We start from the raw sequence: 23207 nt of genomic DNA, 5'->3' as shown, positions 1-23207 counted from the left end.
TAACTCTTTTTTTTTTTTTTTTTTTTTTTTTTTTGTCTTTTTTCGTGTCCGGCAATGGATCGCAACCCTCAGTGTCGCGCCCGTACCGGACCGGGACCGGCAACGGGATCGCAACACTCGGCGCTCAGCCAGTGAGCGGGAACCGGTCTGTATGTGGGATCCGAACCCTCGGAGGGAGCGACGCCGCGCTTCCCAAGCGGGGCACTGTAGCAGTGCGCCACCGGGCCGGCCCAACTCGTCTGTTTTGCTGAGATACTTTTGGCAGCCATTTTACAATCTGTTGCTTGACATATTGGGCAGTTTCCCATAAAGATTAGGCTGAAAGAGTGTAGCATTTGAAGTGAATTGGATCTTTGTTAGGAAAATTTGATGAGACAACATAATGTCAACTTGAAGAAAAAACCAAACCCATAACTACCATTTATTGAGGGCTTTTTTGTGCCCAGTGTGTTAAGCACTTTACTCACTAAATCCTCATGATAATCTCCATCTTATAAATGAGGAAAACTAAGGTGTAGAGGAAGACTGAATACTGTAACTTTATAAATTTACCCAGACAAGTGAGTGGCAGAGCGTGTAAGATTCAAGTTTAGGATCAGTCTCGCTTCAAAGGATATGCTTTTTCTAGGCTAGTCTGCTGACAGTGCAGATCAATGAAATACCTTCTACTTGGTGAATTCTAATATTATGCTTAATTTAGAAACAATGGGCTTTTATAGTAGAATATTTTATTAATCTCTTCTTTTACATATATATAGTTACTGGTTGACATTTAGGGAAAAATCACTTCAATCAGTGACAATTATGATGTGTTTTATTTTCTAGGGCATATTTGGAATCTGAAGTCGCTCTATCTGAGGAGTTGGTTCAGAAATACAGTAATTCTGCTCTCGGTCATGTGAACTGCACGATAAAAGAACTCAGGCGCCTCTTCTTAGTTGATGATTTAGTTGATTCTCTGAAGGTAAGTTTATTTTGTTTTTAATTTCTGACATACCCAGAATAATAACAAAAGAATTGAGTATAAAATTCTATTTTTCTCTATTCAACTAAATGACAAATGTGTAATGAAATCACATTACCGTAAACTTGTATTTTAAAATTCAGAATCCAGTCAGATATTTAGGATGGAGTAAAGTGCTATTACTTTTTAAAGGAAATGAAGTTACACACTTATACTTTTGGAAATTAGAAAGATTAAATGTGAGAGAACATTTTTGACTGTAGGAATAAAGATTATCTGATGCTTTTAATACCAGATATGATTTATTCTTCTTGACTTTGAGAGTCTAGCACTTATTTTCTTAGTTTATATGCAATTTGTAGACACATAAATTATATCATATACACTCTTTGAGTGTTTATGCTTTAAATGATTTAATATTTTGAAACACCTTAACTAATCTTCAGTTGGTGATAAGTTTTTCTTTAGTTTTGGGATCTTGCTACATAGCAGCTATTAGAGTCCAGATATTGGTCAGAGGGTATAAACTTTCAGTTATAAGGTGAATAAGTTCTGGGGATCTAATGTACAGCAAAGTGACTATAGTTAATAATACTGTATTATATACTCTAACTTTGCTAATAGAGTAGATCTTAAGTTTTCTCACAACACCAAAAAAAAAAAAAAAAAGACAACAATGTGAAGTGATGGGTATGTTAGTTAGCCTGGTTGTGGTAATTATTTCATAATGTATACATGTACCAAATCATCAGGTTGTATACCTTCAATATATACGATGTTTATTTTTCAGTTATACCTCAGTAAGTCTGGGGGACGGGAGGGGAGGACAAAACCAAAAAACTCTCCCAAAATTCTGATTGACTTGAAACAAGTACTAAGCCACAGTCCAGTTTGAGCCTCAGGCCCTGGAACTGTGGTGCTTATCCTTTACATAGAACTTGCCATTTGTGTTTTGTTTGCTGTTGCCTCTGACTCTACTTAAGACAGACAAACTCGTTTCCAGTCTAAGCCACGGTAGAAATGTAATATGGGGTAATTATAATTTTTATTTTTCAAGAGAAATGCTCTAGTTTGCAATTTGTCATGTAAGCCAGGAATATCATAGTAATAGATGATTGTGTCTTTAGACTCAGAAAAATAATTTCTGAACTGGTCAGAAAAGATTTAAGGGCTTAAAATGCTTTTCTTTCTTTCTTTTTAAACTGGCTTTTATAAGTCAGTAGATTATATATTATTTTCAACTGTGTGTTTCTCCTATATAAGAGTTGGAACCTAAGGAACTTAATAGTAACATTGAGGGTAAACAATTTGGTTTCCTTTTATGGCTTATTATCTCTTGTATAGAGTGGTTGCATTTAGTGACTTATTCTGTAGTAATGCTTTGAAATGATCTGGTGTCAGTCTGTAAATAAAAAGATCATGGTTATGTTGCTTGGCAATTTTGATTAGTTTCAAAAGAGAATAAATACAAATATTTTGGATTAAATGAAATAGAACTTTGTACACATGGCCTAGAAAAAAACAATTTCCAATCATCAAAGACCTGTTTGCTATAGATAGCTTGACTGTTGGGGTAGAACATACGTGAAAAATCATGGAGATGGAGGTACTGGTGCAGTTTAAGATGGAGGATTTGTGGATAGGAATTGATTAAGAAGAAACATTGTCTATAAATAGCAATACAGAGCTTCAAAGAGCAAAGGGCCATTTCTAAATTTAGCAGTCAAAGATTGGTGGAGGAGAGAGGTGACTTCAAGAAAAGCAACATGAAGCTTGATAGAGGAGAGAAAGTCATTTTTATAGACAATGCAAATGGCAACAAAAAGTCATCCTTCATGTTTGCACAGTGTAATAATGAGGGCAGCTGTGTCTATAATTTAACTTTTTTTTTTTTTTGAGAGGAGTCATTCTTGAAGTAATTTGTTTAAAAGCAAAATAAAACAAATTGAATGATTTGGAATGATTCATCATGTTCCAGCTCATACAAGTTTGAGCATGAAGTTTCCATTTGTCTTTAATCAAAAGAAAACATTTGTTCTTTCAAAGAAAGTTTATTGCCATCCATACACAGTCCTATGAGAAGACAGTTGTGTATGTGTAAAAGTATTTGTCCAAGGCAAGAGGAGTGGGAAGATGTTAGGAAAGAACTGATTATATACTTAAGAAACCTTTTAGATCTTTGTTTTGAGCAGATATTTGAAAATAGAATATGAAGAAATTTTATGAATAAATCATGCGAGATAATTTTTTTGCTGTTAAATCTCATGTTTTAATTTCTTTTGAAAATTGCCCTTTTTAAAAAAGCAATTATATTATTCATGAGGAAGCTAGCATAAGTGAGAGAAACTGAACTGGATAAATTCTTGTGTGGAGTGATTTTTGCATTTTCAAGAAAATGCAATGGAAATTCTCATTAAAATTTTTTCTTTATTTAGATGGGCCGGCCCGGTGGCACACTGGAGAGTGCGCCGCTTGGGAGCGCGGTGTTGCTCCCGCCGAGGGTTCGGATCCCATGTGGAGACCGGTTCCTGCTCACTGGCTGAGTGCGGTGCGGGCGCAACACCGAGGGTTGCAATCCCGTTGCCGGTCCCCGGTACGGGCGCAACACCGAGGGTTGCGATCCCGTTACCGGTCGGTAAAAAAGATAAAAAGGAAAAAAAAAATTTTTTTTTTCTTTATTTAGAAAATAGATGTTGTATCAAGCTCTGTAGCTTATATAAAATAGCTTTTAACAAAAATTTGGAAGAGGTTTCTATATAACTCATTATCTTCATAAATGCAATATCTGTTTGGTGCCTTCAAATTTATATAATCTACATTTTTATATTCTGTATCACAATTACCACTACTTCTATTTGAAACTTTCTTCCTTAGAAATTGAAAAATTTAAGCCACTCTTGCTAGTATGTGAAACTTTTTTTTCTTACTGTCTTTTTTGGGTGGGGGAGGGGGACAGTGCGAGGGAGGAGACTGTTATTTCAAAGAAATAACCAAACTCCAAGACTCATCATCCTGTTATAAAAGCCCTAATGTGAAATGGTGGGCATCAGTGTGCCTGGTCTAGGTGTCCTGGTGGTTGGTTTGGGCAAATAAAAAAAGACATGTTCTGCAGATTTCTAAAGTTCTTATGTAATCGTTCCGTTTGTTTGGCTCCTTTGCACTTAACTATAAACTTCTAAGTCATAGAAAAGATCTCGAGTGTCCATAGATTGAGCAACAATCCATTTCCTAGTCAAATAGTATGGGCAAAATCACTGATAATATTTCTAATTCCATTTAGCAGAACTTTGTTCAAACATTTAATCGTATAAAATTTCACTGCAAGCAAATGTTTTGACTGATCCTCAGGATTTGTTTTAAAAATTACATTTCTTAAAGTGGGTATGTTCCCACTTTAAAAAAGCCAGGCATAAAATTGCGGGTGGGATGGGGAGGGAAGTAAATGAGGGGGAAATAAAGGAGGAATGTTCTTTAGTAAAATTAAGTTGAGAAAGCTGTGTATGTATTCCTTTCTTGAAGAGTCTAGTGTATGAGAAGTCAGAAAGAGGCTGGATAACTTTATTTGACCTAGTGATATTTGTCAGTCTTGCTTAAATAACACCCATTATCACCAGGAAACTAGTATACCTTGAGAAACACTGGGGAGACTTAAGTGGTAAGATAGTTGAACAAATTTGAACCCCTTAGTAAAGGTTTAATTCATTTTCTGTGAGTGACTTTCTGTGTAAACGATCTTTGGTAGGGGCTCTTGTTTTAAAACAGTGGTTCTCAGTGTTGGCTGCACACTGGAATCACCTGGGAACTATAAAATTTACTGACACCTGGGAACGTGAGGGGTGGGGTATCTCATCCTCTGAAAATATGATTTAACTTTTCTGGGGATACTGCCTGGAGAATCACTTTTTAAGAGTTGTGGCATTAATCTATAAACTCTGGGCTATTAATCCTGTTCCCCCTTCCCCCCAACTTTCTTCCCTGAATTATAGAAGAAAAGCATATAATAGTCCCACAGCTCAGCTTTGGGGCTAATTGAGTATGGCTCTGAGCTTTATTAAGGGGATTGCTGCCTTTTGAAACCCAAGTAAAGTCCCCAAAGTCATCTAATAATTGTACCTACTAGGAACTAAGACCAGGTGTTTTCAGTAGAAGTTCTTATTTTTCTGTAATATGGCTTTTGATGATAAAGGTTAGATTCTACATGGCTGTAGATCTGTGACATTCAGTGAAAAATTATTATTATCTGCAAGAAAATTTCTAGCTAAAGTTGGCCTAAACATTAGGCAACTATAATGTTCTAGAATATGGTCTTAAATCTGAAAGTGAGCAAAAAAAGGCCTGAGCTCCAGAAATAGCTAACCCAGAAGGACATTAAAATCAAGCCCTCAGGCACTTATGCAGCTATTAACATACACATTTTGACAGTTTCCTTTTTCTTTGGCTCACAGAAAAATTAGAAGGGAAATGGGCTGTGGGTGTTTAGAGACAGTCAAAGTAATACTAACTAATGAATGAGTCTGAAGGTCAAATAATTTTCAGTGTTTAAGAATGCAGAAAAGTTTTGAAATTTTCAGAATTGCCAAAGTAATTTCTGGAAATCTTTTAAGCACTGTTGGGGAAAATAGAATAATTTAATTAGGATTCCCTCACCTCAGGACCGGTTGGTGGTGGTTCAGTAAACAAATTGTGTGTGGGTGGGTGGAGTTGGCATGCTAGCCTGGCACCGCGCTTTGTGGGCATCTGCCTGAGGCATCCTCTCCGTGAAGCTATGCTTTCCAAACTAAGGCTTCCAAGGACCTGTTGGCTGGTTACTTAGCTTATAGACCTGTGTGCGAGGGGTCTGGGGACCCAGCCTGGCGTGTGAAGGGTTTGTGACCCAGTCTGGACAATGGGCTTGAGGGGTATGTGAGTGCTAGACCCAGTCCTAGCTCGACAATTGGCCCAGTTGGTGCAGGATTACAGGCAGGTAAAAGAGCTGACAATTGGCAACGTTGGCAGGATTCCAACATTAGCTGTAGTGACACAAGCACTCTCCCTTCCTTTTCCCTAAAGACATTATCCTTTAAAGGTCATCATAAATCTGCAGAGTTCTTATATAAGGTGTGTGATACACAGTTAAATTTAATCCCTTATTCTCCTTGAAGAAAGACAAAACATGGTCCTTGCCCTCAGTAAATTTGTGTTAGATCTTCATTACACTTTGATTCTCTTCCCTCCAGTCTCATTACTACCCAAAGGAGAGATGAGCTTTGACTTCCACAGCTAATATGCATTGGCTGTAATGTTGCAAAGTATTTGCCATGAAATAGCATAGAATTTGTAGCGAAATGAGAGCTGCATGTTTGCTTCTTCAAAGTGGTGTTTATTGGGCTTTTTTCTGCCTCATTATGATACTATGCACATTTGCAGTCTCCATTAATAGTGGTTACTCTGTAGGTTGCTTTGTAGCTGAGCAGGTTCTGGAGTCAGATAAACCTGAGATCACTGTGACCTCTGGTCTAGCAACTTGCTTAATCTTTGTGTCTTGGTTGTCTCTTCTATGGGGATAATACCAGTTTTTAACTTTAGGGGTTATTATGAGATTTAACTGACTTAATGCATATAAAGCACAGCAACTGCCATAAAGTAAATGTTTAAAAAATAGTTGCTATTGTTATTATGTAACTTCTAGTAAATTGTGCAGTTGCTAGAATGCTAGGTTCTACTGCCACCCCTTTTTCTTCTGGTGGCATGTTGTCTGGAAAGCCTTACCCAGTATTTTTTGGGGGGCTCCCAAAGTGTCAGTTTTTTTCCAAACATAGCTGAAACACTTAAATTCTATGATAGTACATAAAAATGTAAATTTCTGGTTTCTTTCTTAAAACGAGAAAATTTGGTGACATTGGCCTAAAATAGTTGCATGCCCATAGTATGAGGGTACTTCAGAAAGTTCATGGAAAAGTAAAATTAAAAGATAATATGACCTTTTTGAAGTACCCTCGTATTTGGAGCTGGGTTGTAAGCGCCCTCTTAAGAAGAAGAATCTGTTTGCCTCGGTCCTCACCCAGCTTCCCTCAGCATCTATGTCACCTTCCTGGTGCCAGGGACATTTGAGGCCTCCCTCTGTTCTTTTTGCCTCTGGATAGCCTGGTTTTTAGGAAGAGTGTCCTCGAAGGGGCAAGTGACTTTTGAGACCCTTAGATGACCCAGGCTTCTTTCCTTGTGGATTTGGAGTGCAGCCTGGTCAGTGATTAATGATCAAATTAGGACTTATGTTTAGCTATGTGTACTACTATCTGAATTCTGTCATGGTAAGGGTATCTTTGTTGCTAAACCAATTTCTTCTAAAATGTGGAAGGTCGGGGCCGGCCCAGTGGCGCACTGCTACAGTGCGCCGCTTGGGAAGTGCGGCAGCGCTCCCGCCGAGGGTTCGGATCCCACATACAGACCGGTTCCCGCTCACTGGCTGAGCGAGGTGCGGGCGCAACACTGAGGGTTGCGATCCCGTTGCCAGTCCGGTCCGGTACGGGCGCGACACTGAGGGTTGCGATCCGTTGCCGGACACGAAAAAAGACAAAAAGGAAAAAAAAATGTGGAAGGTCGACTTATTTCCCTTTAGACTTGTGGATGGTAATGGATGAAAATAGCTCTCTTGCTCTATAGCAAACTTGCTCAAGTACGGAAGTTACATTTAGCTTCTGCAATAGGAGTCTGTGAAAGTATGTGAGAAGGAAAAGGCTCGCAAACTGGAGTCATCCTTCAGACCTTTCTACTGGAAGTTCCATAATTGTTGCTAAGAACAGGGCAGCATTTAAAAAAAATATTATTTTCAATTGCCAGGTATTAAGAATGCCTGATATTTGTTCACTTGAATATTAAATTCAGTTGTAGGGGGTGATCAGAGTGTTGTTATTTGTAGAACTGGTGGTTGGAGGAATGTAAAGTATTTTTGTGACCTGCAGTAAGGGTGCTTACTATAGCTTGAACACCTTAATTAATGCTGAGTACCTAGCTCATAGTAGGCATTTAGTCAGATTTTGTTGAATGAATCGATACATGGAGAAATATATGCTTTAGATCAAGGATTAGAGCAGACTGTTGCATATTTGGCCAACAGCCTTGGAGCTTAGGATATGGTTCACATTTTTACAGGGTTATAAACAACAACAAAGATGGAGACCCAAAGTCACCCATAAAACCTAAAATGATTACTGTCTGGCTCTTTACAGGAAAAGTTTGCTGATCCCTGCTCTAGGTAATGGAGGTGGTAACTCTACTTTCCTTTTCATTTATACTGTGTTATATACACCTAAACAATCACTGTAGACGGTGGCATCATGGTGATGTGTTTCTAACATGGGAAATAGGCCTAAGTGATTGCTAGACACACACATGAAACTTCCAATTAACAAGCAAAGGAACTACTGAGAACCAATGGTTAATAAAATTCAGACTGTCTTTGCGCTAAGTCTTCCAAGAACTGCTTTGAACATGTCATTTTACTATATGATGTAATGAAGTTTTAGAACTGAAGAAAACTTTGAAATCCTTTCCCAACCATCTCATGAATAAACTTAAGTATGGAAAAGAAAATAAAAGACTTTGCAAAATGAAATTGCTTTTTAGAAGCAATGCTTCTCCCAAACTGCCTCATTTGATGATTAAAAAAAAAAAAAATCCCAGATTTTGAAGCCAGGAATACTAAACTAGGAGAGATTAGTCAGTGCATTGCGGTCCGCAGCCCCTGGAGAGGACAGTGAAATCTATAGGTGCTATATTCTGACTCCAGGCAAATTATGAAACCTCGCTATTCTTCAGTGCCTGCATCTGCTGTGGTAATAAGGTTAAGAGGAATAAATGAGTTTATTTGTCAGGCATTTAAAACAGTGCCTAGCACATAGTAAATATATTAGTGTTTGTTAAATAAAGGCAGTGCCTAAGAAAATAATAATGGTCAGTTATCAACAGGTATAAAAGTTGGAGGAGAAATCATTCCCAGGTTTAACTATAGCCTTTAAAACATTTATCACTGGGCAGACAATGCCTGATCCTTAAACTGTTAAAGGTGATATTTTTGGTACCTGAAATCCAGTTTCCCTGATAAGTACTCCCTGCCCCATTATTGCTTATCAGATGTCTATATCATTCAGCTCATATGAGTATGTATCTTCAAGCACTTAACCAGTTACTATTTTAAAATCAGTTTTAATAAATCTCATAATACCTTTCCAGTCTCCCCATTTAAAATCTAAATGCTATTAGAGCTGGAGGGGTAAGGTGTAACTTTGGCATGTTTTCTGATTTCAGAAAAAATAGAACCAACTATTTGGTAGTGTGGTCCAGAGAAAATGGGTCAAATCTGTTAATTGTTTTAGTTAGGGTACCGAAATTCTGAATTGAGACTGGTGACTAAGAAGTGAAATATTCACGCTACTTTACCAAATCTTCAAGATATATGCCTCTAGTAGGTTGGCATTTAGATGGGATGCTTTTATTTGCATTGAAAATATAAGAAACTGTACTGGAATTTTGTTTATAATAGGCTAATGTTATTTTCTTATAGTTTGCAGTGTTGATGTGGGTATTTACCTATGTTGGGGCCTTGTTCAATGGTCTGACACTACTGATTTTGGGTAAGTCTACAAAATCACTGGAATGAAACACTGAAAGAAAAAATCGTATGCAAGAGCTTAGAGACATTTTAGTGGAGAATATTCTTGTAAGAAAAAGAGGGGATGAAAATTTGAGGTAGTGATCTCTTTAATTGCTGATACGGATACTCAGTTTATTGCAATGCTACTTTAAAGATTGCTCCAACTAGCAGTAGTAAACCAGATAAAGGGTAACCTTATCTAATGGTGTAATCACAAATGTAACCAGGGATGCCCGTATTTTATAAAATCTGTGTGATGTGATTTGAAGCTAGGAATAGTTCCCACAGCCTCTGGAGTGGCTTCTGAACAGCAGATGCCTCCAGGAGATTCTTATTCATTCATTAAGAATACTGGCTGGTTATCCTGAGTGTTGCCAGTTTGATTGTTTTTTAGAGTTGTTCCTTAAATTATACCAGTCTTTTTAAAAGGTTTTTATTTCCTTTTTCAGCTCTGATTTCCCTTTTCAGCGTTCCTGTTATTTATGAACGGCATCAGGTAATTTCTTAACTGCCGATTTCAGAATACAGAGCTCAATCTATTATATAGGATTTACAGATGTGTCAGTGCCAGTTTCCAAAGCATTATACAAATGAGAAATGTGATAATTTCTTATTAAGCCTCTAATTTGTTGGCACATAGTAATGGTTAATAAGATTCTTTAGCAATGGTAGTTATCTAATTACTCCTTTATACCTTTCTTTCAGGCACAGATAGATCATTATCTAGGACTTGCAAATAAGAATGTTAAAGATGCTGTGGCTAAGTAAGTGTTAAAATATGCAACTTTTTAAACTAAGGGTAAAGGATGCTGATTTTGAGAATAGTGCAATATATTTTCATATTATGGGCCTAATGAGTAAATCTCCATCAGATCTTAAGTGTGACATCCAAGTTGCCAAAAGACTTTAACATTTGTATTATTAATTTCTTGGTTTACTATGTGTATTTAAGGTTTTAAGTCTAATTTGTGAGGCCATGATGTTAAATTATACCTTGTAATTTGGCAGCTTTAGGATTTCATTTCTTGTATAAGCTGAATAATATACAAGCAGTTCTTGAAGGATGTCATTTTAAGCAGCAGAAAACAAATTCTTAAAACTTTGAAATACTTACATTGACATTTTTTCCCCTCCTTTTCATTTGTAGAATCCAAGCAAAAATCCCTGGATTGAAGCGCAAAGCTGAATGAAAAAGCCCAAAATAATTAATAGGAGTTCATCTTTAAAGGGGATATTCATTTGATTACATGGGGGAGGGTCAGGGAAGAATGAGACCTTGACTTGCAGTGCAGTTTCACAGATCTTTATTTTTAGCAATGCACTGTTGGAGGAAAAATTACCTGTCTTGACTGCCATGTGTTCATCATCTTAAGTATTGTAAGCTGCTATGTATGGGTTTAAACCGTAATCATATTTGTTTCTCCTATATGAGGCACTGGTGTACAAAAAAAGACCTGAGAAAGCTGTACATTATACTTTGTTGCAGGTAGTCTTGCTGTATTTGGGGAATTTGCAGAGATGGTGGAGCTGAAAAAAAAAAATCCTTTTCACAGTTTGTGTACTGTGTATGGTCTGTGTAGATTGATGCAGATTTTCTGAAATGAAATGTTTAGACAAGATCATACCACTAAAGCAGGAATGAGAAAGCTTGCCTTCCTGGTATGTTCTAGGTGTATTGTGAATTTTATTGTTATATTAATTGCCAATATAAGTAAATATAGATTATATATATATCTATATATAGTGTTTCACAAAGCTTAGACCTTTACCTTTCAGCTGCCCTACAGTGCTTGATATTTCAGAGTCACTGGTTATATGTGTGTAGTTCCAAAGCACATAAGCTACAAAAAGAAAATATTTCTAGGAGCACTATACCATCTGTTTTCAACATGAAACAATGCCACGCACATAGAACTCCAACATAAACTTCATTGCACAGACTTACTATAGGTTTTTTTGTTTTTTTTTGGTCACAATCTATGGACTGAATCTAATGCTTCCAAAAATGTTGTTTGCAAATATCAAACATTGTTATGCAAGAAATTATAAAATGAAGATTTATACCATTGTGGTTTAAGTTGTACTGAACTAAATCTGTGGAATGCATTGTGAACTGTAAAAGCAAAGTATCAATAAAGCTTATAGACTTAAAATGTGTTTGGTATTTTGTTTCATGAGACTATAGCAGAGTAAAAGTATGTACAGAAGAGTAGACTTTGCTTCAGCCAGTGAACTTGTGCTTTTAGAAAGGTTTTCAGCTCTTGGTGCAGCTGTTTACTGTGAAAACAAAAGTCAACAACAAACAAGTTTACATAATCAAATTTGACACATACCAAAATGTTTGTTTTTATTTTTTGTACATGGATAACTGAAAATAAATTCATGCACCAATATTTTAGCATATAGTAGAATACAGTGCAGGATTTATGAAGATACATAAAATCATATCATATAAATGTTTACAAATAAGATTTAAGAAGTTTTCTTGACACACAGACACTATTGCTCTTTAAATATAGTTGTATATATCATCATTGATAAATTTATTGTTCTTCCACATGGTTATTTCAATGCAAGGTCCGATCAGTGTGAAAGGTCAGTAGTACAATATAGGCAGACATGGTTATCACTCAGCAACACCAGTCACGTGGTTACAGAAAACAGAATTAGGACTGCATAGGGATCTACCATGGGCCCAACAACCTATCAGTGGATTAATGTAAGGCATTAATAAATTGGCATATAAAAAATAGCTCAAGAAGTGATCTACTCCATTTAGAATGCTGAAGCACTTTTGTGGTAAATGTTAATCTATTCTTCAATTGAAAATGCTTCATTTCACCTTTCCTCTAGACTGACAACTGCAAATAGCCAGTAACTCAAGATCTAGAATTTTAGTTTACTGACAGGAAGGACTAATAGGTATCTGTGTGCTCAGAGCCACCAGTCCCTCACCAACCTTCCTTTCAGTGAGCACTGTCAGCCCCGTCCTGTAGTCAGTGGTTGGCTACATGTAAAGTGTGACCGGGGGGTGGGGGTGGGGGGGATAGCTTCTGATTAATATCGTCCAAGTCACATTTTGTTATACAACCAACTCTGAGGAATTTTAACCTAAATTATTTTGGTTTATTAAGTATTCCTTGGGTTTAGGAATTTTTTCTGCAGAGATTGTTTTTGTTTTTTTAATCCAGACCTATATAATTCACCTGAAAAAAAATTAGTCAGCACCACTCGGGGTGGTAAACCAAGGTGCAGCCTCAGGTCACCTCATTTATTACCATTTTAGGATTTAACAAGAAAAATCAGTTTATTCTCCTGGACCTCCTTGAGCTTTTATTTTTTCCTTCCATTTTGAAGACAGGTTTGTTTTATATGAATTTTATTTTGGATTTTGCAGGTTTGGCACTAAACGTAATGACAAGTTTTCCTACCCCTCACCCCCCATTTAAGTTCTTTTGCTGCTCACCCTCCTGCTATACCACTGTTTCCCAAACAGGTACCTGATGTGTTTCATTTATGAAGCCATGACATAAACATAGGACATGGATGACAGACTTTACATCTGCTAAGGGTCCTGCAGCCCTCCTCAGTTTTAAGGTTTTAGCACCATAGTAGAAAGATAATTTGTGGGAGGTGAGACAGCAGCCCACGCAACTGGAAACTTTCAAAGGCACTTAATGGATATAAAACTCTGCAAATAAAATGTTAAAAAATTAAGTTTCTCAACTTGTTTATACATGGCTCATTTGGTTTCTAAAGCTAAATGTGGAGAACAGAGGGTGTCGATATTTCTAGTACTTCAGTGCATCTAACTTAAGCTGTCTTGTTCAACTTATTTGTAAAAATGAACATTCTTGAAGTATATAGAAACATAATAGCAAAACATCTTTTGTAAAAGTTTTGATGCAAATTAAAAGCTACATATTGGTTAGGGTAACTGAGGCTTTAAATTTTGTCAGTGGGCTACATTATCAGATATGATTTCCTTGTCAGTGTTGTTGGTATGTATAGTTTTTAGTCTCGGGAACAGAGGCAAGCAGTCTTAACATTTTAGAACTTGACTTTCCTTCTTGGCATCACAGTTTTGGAGAGTCCAGATTATGGGAGCAGTCATATAACTTTACCAGTATTTCGAGCTTGTGCGTCCCGCAGCATTGTAGGCATTTCCCAGCAGCTAGTGGCGAGGAGGCACCCCGGCACTGCCTCTGTAGTTGCTGGGTGGTAGCAGCAGCAGCAATAACGTAAGAGGTTTCTGGCATTTACAGACATCGCCACACAAATACACTGCAAAAGCAAACCAAACAATCATTTTGCATGGCTGAACATGATATTGTCAAGTGGCAAAGAATAATCTTGCCAAGTGTTCAAGAGTTCGGCTCAGGTGATAGATTGAGCATTTCGAAAAGCAAACCAGGGATCTTGCCACCAATTAAAGGTCTATGGCTTTTTTTCTTTTTTAAAGACCTATTTTTGGGGGGCGTTTGTTTGACTCAGCAACTTGAGTGTCTGTGCTGAATGTGGTCAGTGAAGAGCTTTGGCAGGTTGACTTCACGCTATCTCTGCTGTTACTATTGAAAAGGTTTTATCAGCTCCACTTGAGTCAGAGAGCCCTTTCGAGTGTTTAAGCACAGAGCCAGGGGTCACGGCATGCTCCCATACCTACAAAGGCTTAGGAGCCCTGCATTTTTAGGCCTTTTTTTCATGTCTCCTGCACTGGGGTGACCAATTCGCTTATGTCTCTCATTCCTAACTTGTTCACAGTTTGGCTGGTGCTGCTTTGAATGGGTGTTTACACTCCACAGGGAGCTGCTGTCAGTGCTATCTCACGGGCTCCCAGTGCTGGCCGTGGCTGGCACAGCTGGCTGCAGATGGTGCTCCCAGGCAGGCCACCAGAAAGCATCCTTGAGGCAATTTCCTACACAATACTTTTGGGTGAGAAGTGGGTTGAAATTCTCAATAGGTACCTTTTCCACAACCTAACTCCGACCACTAAAAAGTCAGAATTATCCCCTCAAGAGTTATGCTTGGGCTGGACAGAAATCAATATTCATGCTGTAAAAAGCCCTTCAGATACATCAGATGTGGAGAAGCTGAGAGAATTAGAATGACCTAGTCCTGTTCCTCTGCACTCTAAATAGGAAATGCCCTTGGTCTAGGGACCAAAGAAAGCTGTCTACTCTGAAATGCTGGGAAGAGGCTGGTGTCATCTGTGAAGCACGCTGGTAGGAGTTCTTCCAGTCATGCCTCACGTAGGACAACATGCCTGTTTCACACTATAAGGTCAAAAGCCGCCCTAGCTCAGGAGTCTACATAGCTAGTCGAGGTTCTCCTGTGATGGTGGACCCTAGCACTGGGTCTAATTGCATTCTCTCATGTGATCTCATGTAAAATGTTAACACTTGCCCTGCTTGTTTCTTAGGGTGACCACTTGGGAGTTCCTAAAAGGACATGGATGAATTTCAGTTCTAAACTGATTACACTCAATGACGCCAGTGGGCTGTCAAGAGCACCTACTGAAATCAGCCATTTCAGGTGTCTCACCCACCTGCCCCTTCCCGCCAGCAATGCTCAGAGTAGCTATCACATGCCCTTGGCTTCTCACCAATCCCAGGACAGCTGTAGTGGGGGGTGGGGGGACACGAGCCCATCAAGATTTGAGTTGAGGGCCGACCCCGTGGCGCACTCGGGAGAGTGCGGTGCTGGGAGCACAGCGGCGCTCCTGCCGCGGGTTCGGATCCTATATAGGGATGGCCGGTGCGCTCACTGGTTGAGCGCGGTGCGGGCAACACCAAGCCAAGGGTTGCGATCCCCTTACTGGTCACAAAAAAAAAAAAAAAAGATTTGAGTTGAGAGTCACCAGGAACTAAATACCTTATCCTTGGAAGACCTTGCCTTCTTAAGACTAAATGGAATTTCCTGTTTCCTGTCCCACATCAGTCCCTCCCGAGGCCCTGGGAGAGGCTGGCCCACAGGACACCTGAGGTGGGGAAGGAGAGAGGCCAGGCCGGGGGTGCCAGAGCCAGATTGATCAGGTTAGTACCTGCAGTCGTCTCCTCCAGTGCTGACCACGTACTTGTCATCATAAGAGAAACGGATATTCGTCACGTGAGCTGAGTGACCAAAGTAGCGCTTATGTTTGGCCTGTGAGCAAAAGTGAATGGAGACAGCTGAGAGACCTCCACAAGGCAACCACAAGCTGCTTCCAGGAATCAAATTTTCTCCTCCCAGAACCTTCCTTCACTCAGGATTCTGGTAGGCAGCCTTCTGTGACTTCCCAGCCTCTCATTCTTGCCCCACTTGTGGTCATTCTGCCCACCCGAGATCCGTCCCTTCCCCCAGCTTCCAGGATTGCCCCTCCAGAGGGAGATGAAAAGGTTAGTCACTGCCCAATCTCCACAGGGCTGGGACAAGATTCCTCTATCAACCAGAGGGCCATCTGGATGTGGCCACTACCTCCGATAGACTGCAGAAGAACAGAGCCTAGAGGCAGTGCAGGGAGGTTACTCTGAATGAGACTCACAAATTTTTCTGTGCATGGAAAATCAAAGAGCTTCACCAAGCCAAAATCATCTCCTGTGACAATGTTCAGACCAGCGTGGGTAACACATGCGCAATTGACATCAGCCTTGTCTGCATTTCGAGGCCAGATTCCAATAACTTCGTCTCCCAGAATGCTGTTCCAACAGGAAGACATGTTAGGAGAAAGATGGGAGAAGGTTTCCTGCAGTCAGTTATCCCCTCCCAGGGGTGAGAGAGAGAGAGGAACGTTTTACACCGGGCAGTATGATCACGCGGCTCAGCTGGCACAGACGCATCTCTCCCCCTCTGTCCGTACCTGTGCCAGCTCTTACTGTGTCCTCTCTGCCTCAGTCCCTTACACTCTGAAAAGTTACCCCCCGCCATCTTTGACTCTCTCCGTCCCCTATAGTGCTTCTGAATATGAGCATGTTGGGGAGAAGACAGAGGGGCTCCTTCAAACTCACAGGTTGGATGGTCTCTTTTGCCTTGAATTGTTTTATCCTGCTAACAGCCCTTCCATTCCCTTCCCCTGGTGACTGGAGGCCTCACTGTGCACCTGAGCTTAGCCAATAGATGGGAGATGGTTCCCTTTGAACTTGCTGGATGGGGTTGGGGTCTTGTAGGATAGATTACACAAGAAGAAGGACATTGCATTTCAAATGCCCAGGTCAGGTCAAAGCCAGTGGCTTAAACTGGTGCCAAGAAACCTCCCACCCTCACCCCCAAAAGATAGCTCCATCTCTGAGCTTCTTTAGGTCCTGCCATGCACAAACTTGAAGGCTGAGCCTGGGACAATAGACTCTCTTGTGACCTTTTCCTTAAGAAGAGTTTTTCTCTAGTCACCTTGTCCAGCAGGCCCAGGTGATCTTCTCAATGACCATGGCTTCAGTTACCTGCTTCCCCAGGGGGACCTCATGCACCTGGCGCTTATAGGCTCCTGTGGACACCTGTGGGGAGAAGGGAACCCATGCTCATCAACTTTCTTTCTTAGTCCAGAAGATGCCCCTTTTGGTGTGTTGTTTCACAGAACACTGGCCCAGCCTCTGCATCCCTAGGGCTTTTCTCAAAACTCAAGATCAGCTCCAGGCTGCAAAGCCACAGCAAAATTCACACAAGTATGGTTCCTGACCAGCAGCATCTGGAAACTTGTTAGAAATGCAAACACAGAATCTCTGTTCTTAGGGAAACCAGGACCTAAAGGAGGCAGAAGTAACCTAAAGGAGGCAGAGGTAAGACAAGTTTTCTCATGGACAGCAGCTGATACAGGTGATTTCTGAAGTGTCTAGGACCCGACCCTTGGGAGCCTTCTAGGGGAAACTGACAGCTTTTCCTACTGTCAAGGATATTTGCCAGCAGAGGGCTGCTGCCTACATCTCCAGCCCCCTCTCTCCCTGCGGAGCCTCTACCCCAGCCACCCCCACTTTCATTCTGTTCATGCAGATGGCCTGGAACAACGTTCCCGCCCCTCTCTGTTGGCTAACTCCTACACATCCTACAGACCTCAGCTTAAATGTCACTTGCTCAGAGAGGAAATGAATCTAAATTTGGCACCTTGTTAAATGCTCCCAGCACCCTGTACTTTTCCTTCTTGGCACGTAATTCCAAACTGTAATTATATGTATATTTTGTGACTGTCTGTTTAATGCTTCTTCTCCATTTTAGAGCAAGTTCCAGGAGACAGGGACAAGGCCCATTTTGTCCATTCAATAGCCTACCACAGTGCCTGGCTCAGTAAATACTTGATGGATGAACTAGCAGATGCATGAAGGCACGAGCACATCCTCTCCCCTTTCATGGTGAATATCCAACTCCAGGCCAGCTCACACACGTATAGTATTTGCTCAGTGCTTGAGAAGGTGTTCTGTTTTTAGCTATCAGTCCCAAGGGTGAGCCCTTCTCAATCCTTCCACATGGGTCAGTTCCCCTGGGGCCCAGTGATGAGCTCTCCCTCCAGGCGCATTGTCCAGAACGTTCCGAGCATGGAGGGACCACGCTACCCAAACTGCACAAGTATAAGCAGCGACACAAGGCTTAGGTGCAGCCCCAGAGAACTAGAAGTTAGGAAGGTGGTAAGGGGAGGGTTAAAGATGCCTACGGCTGTATTTCCTTCTTTTCCTACTGAAAGAATAACTCTTTACTTCTTTAAATACTATTTCTTCAACTTTCTTAAATTTTCTAAGTCTCTGTTTCCACATTTATAAAATAGGAAAAAGTAATGGTACTTAAAGGGTTCCTGTAAGAGTAAATTAGCATATTGCCTGGCACACAGTAACTGCTCAATTAATATGAGCCATTATTATTACTATTATTATGGTTGTCCCAGATATAAGTAAACCCACGGCATACCTGAATGTATTTGCTATCCGCAGAAAAATCCATCTGAATGACAAAGCTTGGGATATCTTTGCAGTAGCCAATGCGGTTCAGACTTGTGCCCTGAGTGAGGTCATAGAAGTCAACTGTGTGTTCAGAAGAACCAACGGCTAAGAATCGGTTGTCTGGGCTGATTCTAGAAAAAGCAATCCAAGAGCATGGTCTGTGAGGAGGGCTGTTCGGGGCTGGTCAGGCATGAAGGCCGCTCTGAGGTCGACTTCGTCACTCGCATGTGGTTAGCTTCTCCCTACATTCTAAGGGATTGAACGTTTTCTCTGGGTCGAATCCCACAGAAGTAAGGAAATGGATGTATGCAGCCTTTCACAGAATGACGTTTTACAAGTTTTTACCACACTCTTGTGGCAATTAGCAAAGACATTTGTGAGAGAGTAACCTTTTTATAGGTGGCTTGTTGAAAGTGACCCTCTCACAACTGAGTTCCAGCCACGGCCCTTCTGGAATGGGAACCACTGGTAAGGGGAAGGCTCGCCTTTCTCCTCCCTGCCAGACCACCTGCTTACATACCTGATATCTTGGATAGCAGATTTCCGATCCCGTTTTTTCCCCCAAACTTTCAGGCTGTTCACCAGCAGGATGACAAACTCTCCGTTCTTCATGCCAATGGCCACCATCTCCCCATCAGGGCTGTAGGCTGCACACCTGGCCGCGTGGCCCAGGTTCACCTTGTTTAGCAGCTTCTACATTGATACAAAGTAAAGTCACCTGAGCCTGCGGCCACCTCAGCTGGTCTCTAAGAGAAATCCTGCACCGGGCTGGAGTCATCAGGCTGCCTCTGATGCCACTGTAGGCCACCAAATCTCTTGCTTCTCATAGTAAATGTCCCTGAGTGCCCAAGGTGGACAGTGTGTTTTGATTACAGTGGCTTGGGGGACAACATGTTTTGGGGCAGGGTTTAGCAAACTTTTTTTGTAACTAGTTAGGTAGTAAATATTTTAGACTTCGCCGGCTATCTGGACTGTGTCTTAACTGCTCCACTGCTGCCACTGCAGCACAAAAACAACCACAGGCAACACATAAACAAATGGGCATGGCTGAATTTCTAGAAACAGGCAGCAGGCCACATTTGGCCCTCCAGCTGGAGGTTGCTGACCTCTTGTTTAGGGAAAAGAGTTTGAGCTGCAGCACCTGCTAGTTCAAATCCTGAGTCCTTGGCTCTGTCACTTCCTAGCTGGGTGTGTTTGGGAAAGTTACTTATCGGTCTTGCAAGGTTGTTGTAAGTTCCCATGACAGTGTCCATGAAGCATCTGGTATATAATAGGTATTTGATAAATGATAGCTGTTGTTAATAATAAATAATTATAAAAACTTAGAATAACAACCACATTTATGCTTTTGCTTCCTATTCTTTGACCCTTACACTAAAAACATGCCTACAACATTTACGAGCTATTTTGAAGTGAAACCAAATATTTTACTTATTAGAACTTAAGTACTTATTTTAATATTGGATGAGTCTTAGTAACATTAATATTTTTTTTCTAGACTATTCCTTGCTGTTTTACATTTTTAACCCAGATGAACTTTAAAATTGTTTCCCCCAAATCTAAGAGAAACCATGTTGAGATTTTGATGGAGATACATTAGTCCATTTGGGAACATTTGACAGTTTAAATCATTTTTAGTCTTCTCATCTGGGGAAGACATGATTTGTCTATTTTTTTGGATTTTGTGGGTTCGTTCATGATAAGAGAATAATTCTCTAGATATAAGATATATAGATTGGGTAGTGTGAGTGGGACTACTTTTATAATGAGGCTTTCTAACTCAGTTGCTGACTTGGGGCTGACCTTTTATCTGGCCCCCTTCCCCGTCCCTGGCTTGACCATGGCTGGCCCACTCTCCCTCAGCTGCTACAGCTGTGTGGCCCACTCTTGGGTATCCGAGCCTGGGCAGAGTCGACCCCTCACCTTGTCAGCCAGGTCCCAGATCCGGGCTGTGCCATCATTGCTGGCAGAGATGAAGATGTCCTTGGAGGGGTGTGTGGCCAGGCCCCAGATCTCTCCTTCCATGTGCCCATCAATCAGGATGTTGGAAGCAGCGTTTTTTTCACCAACTTCAATTATTTCTCCATCTTTGGTTCCCACTAAAATTTTTCCCTGTTATAATCAAAACACTATTAGAAAAAAGACAAATACTGTATGTTTCCACTCATTAGAGGTACCTAGAGTAGTCGAATTCATAGAGACAGAAAGAATGGGGGTTTCTAGGGGAGAGGGGAGGGGAGTTAGTATTTAACAGGCACAGTTTCAGTTTGGCAAGATGAAAAAGTTCTGTAGATGGATGGGGGGTGATGGCTGCACAACAATGTGAAGATAATTAATGCCACTGAATTGTACACTTTAAAAAGTGTTAAATTGGTAAATTCTGTTATGTATATTTTGCCACAATTCAAAAAATTTTAAAAACCCACTATTAGAGAAACTTGGGAATGTGCTTTTGCTGTGTTGGTATTAAAATAGGAAGAGCGGAGAGGCGTTTTGTTTTTAACTAAACCATCCATCCTTTAAGCAATCTCTGCCACCTTCTCACTCTGCCTTTTCTCCATCAACTCCCTTGGGTGACAGCTTCAACACAGAGTTCTCCATCATCCAGCCCCTGCTGGAACATTCCAGTGACTGCAAGCTCGCTACAGAGCAGGGCAGCCCATTTCTGTTCTTGGACAGCTCAGCTCTAAAAGTTCTTCCTTCTGCTGAACAAAACTCTTTTTTCTGATAACTTCCAGGTTCTGGGCTTAGTCCTGTCTTCATCTCCCGTATTACTCTTCCAGATTATAGTCACTTAACTGTTTAAAAATAAAATTCCCAACTTCAAATTATATGGACTCCAAGTCTGGTTTACCATTTTTATGGAGAGCATCCAGAAAGAAAATTCTTAGACTGGTACCAATTTAAAAATATAAACAGAAGGTATTAAACAGATTAAGAGATTAGCTTTTAAGTGCATCAAATCTCCCAGGGGGATTTAAAAAAGGAGAAGAAAAGAAGAAAAGAAAAACACACAGGTCATAGCCCCACCCTTGAGATTCTGATTTGGCAGCCTTGGGCCAGAGCCTGGACATTTATATTTTTTTAAAACTCCACAGTTGTTTTTGATACTTAGCCAAAGTATGAGTTGAAAACCAATGGCTTTGAGTCTGACAGTCTGGTGGCTCGTATTCTCCCCCTTACTGGCCTCGTAACCTTGGGCATGGACACGTTATTTAATATCTCTGGGATTATAAGGATATTACCTATAATAATAGTAGCTAACATCTCCCAAATGTGACCATATGTAAGACATAATGAGAGACACTGTTGTGTATAACGCACGCAGTCCTCACAACCACTTCACAATGAACCAGTGTGCTGCACACAGAAAGGTTAAGGAACACGCAGGTTCGCACAGCCGATTCTTCCAGGGGGAGTCACAGTTTGTACCCAGGCCTAAGCTACCTCCCCAGTACAGTATAATTCACACCTCGGAGGCTTGTTTCAAGAATGAAACAAACCAGCACACGGAAAGTGCCTGTCTGGAAAGGGGCTGGCCCTTCCTCCCCGCCCAGCCCAGCTCACTTTGCCACGGCACACGGAGCGCACGCATTCCACCAGCTGCCCTGTCTCCAGCTGGAAAGCCCGGCAGCGCTTCATCTCCTGGTCCCACAGTTTTACAGCACCTCCTTCTTTAGTCCTAAAAAAGATTGAGAAGCACTCAGGCTGTGAGCGCCCCTCTCCTAAGACCTCCCACGACCCTCCCTCCCCTTTCTCCCAGTCATCAAGATCATGGCCACGTGGGGCTCAGCAGGATGGACCCTCCAGGATCTGGACCCTCCAGGGTGGCCCCCTTCCTAGGCACTGCTGGTGAGCAATCGCAACCCCCCCTGAACTTGCAGATTTCTTAAAATATCCTCAAACACTACTATCTTGGGAGGAAAGAACATGTAATCCAGAAATCAGACTAAGTTTTTATTAGATCAGGACACTAAGAAAAATGATCCTCCTGTCTTCATGCTTTGTTTTCACATCTTTCCTGTCCCCACTGGAACGTCCATCCCTCTTCTCACTTCCTCCTCCATCCCCCAAAGTGCTACTAAGTGACATTTTATGAACTGTAAAGTCACTTCGGTTTATTCAAGAATACATCTCGGGTTTTTAAACTACCACTAAACCATCTCTCTACTTCTCTGTTACTCGTGACATTTTTGACTAAGGACCCTCTTGGAGAGATGACAGACTGATGTCCCTAGTGCAGAAAAGCTAGGATAATGACAATCTACATTTCCTCCAAGTTGGGGATGCTTTTGTTGGTTTCTCCCAAGACAATAACAATAGACAAGTTGTTCCCAGAGCAGCTTTTGCTTACGGCCGCTCTTTTCCACCAGTCACTATGAGTCCATCCCGAAGGGTCGTGTACATTGTGAACACGGGGCCCGTGTGAGCCTTGGCCACCAGCCGGATGAGGAAATGGTCCTTCCAGACATAGACGTCTCCATTAATGGCGCCCGTGAAAGTGAGGTTGTTCTGTAAACAAAGGGACATCTTCCGCACCAGGAACACACTCAAGGGGGCCCTTCCCAGCCATGCATTCCTTATTGAGGAACCAGAGCTAGAGAACCAGAGGTGTGTGGTCGATTTGATTTTTTTTTTTTTTTTTTTTTTTTTTGTGGCCGGTAAGGGGATTGTAACCCTTGGTTTGGTGTCGCCCACACCATGCTCAGCCAGCGAG

At 41.0% G+C, this 23207-nt stretch overlaps 2 protein-coding genes across 4 annotated transcripts in view; one reads left to right on the top strand and one right to left on the bottom strand.

Annotated features, from left to right (window-relative positions):
- RTN4 (reticulon 4) overlaps positions 1–11746 on the top strand; it is an 85296-nt gene extending 73550 nt beyond the window's left edge. For all 3 annotated transcript variants that reach the window (XM_008578835.1, XM_008578837.1, XM_008578836.1), the window contains 5 exons: positions 826–964; positions 9504–9573; positions 10043–10089; positions 10299–10357; positions 10741–11746. In XM_008578835.1, the coding sequence (XP_008577057.1) occupies positions 826–964; positions 9504–9573; positions 10043–10089; positions 10299–10357; positions 10741–10783 (358 nt within the window). In that variant the 3' untranslated portion in view covers positions 10784–11746. The remainder of the gene's footprint in view (positions 1–825; positions 965–9503; positions 9574–10042; positions 10090–10298; positions 10358–10740) is intronic.
- A 168-nt stretch (positions 11747–11914) lies between these two features.
- The window catches only part of EML6 (echinoderm microtubule associated protein like 6), a gene marked incomplete at its 5' end in the record, with an annotated part of 42125 nt that continues 30832 nt past the window's right edge, over positions 11915–23207 (bottom strand). Inside the window, 9 exons of the mRNA XM_008578844.1 lie at positions 11915–13877; positions 15634–15734; positions 16114–16267; positions 16956–17059; positions 18459–18621; positions 19011–19183; positions 20414–20602; positions 22058–22172; positions 22845–23002. Of these exons, the coding sequence (XP_008577066.1) occupies positions 13853–13877; positions 15634–15734; positions 16114–16267; positions 16956–17059; positions 18459–18621; positions 19011–19183; positions 20414–20602; positions 22058–22172; positions 22845–23002 (1182 nt within the window). The remainder of the gene's footprint in view (positions 13878–15633; positions 15735–16113; positions 16268–16955; positions 17060–18458; positions 18622–19010; positions 19184–20413; positions 20603–22057; positions 22173–22844; positions 23003–23207) is intronic.

Source organism: Galeopterus variegatus, unplaced genomic scaffold (assembly GCF_000696425.1).
Source record: "Galeopterus variegatus unplaced genomic scaffold, G_variegatus-3.0.2 Scaffold1773, whole genome shotgun sequence".
NCBI lineage: Eukaryota > Metazoa > Chordata > Mammalia > Dermoptera > Cynocephalidae > Galeopterus > Galeopterus variegatus.
This window is presented reverse-complemented; position numbering and strand designations above follow the sequence as displayed.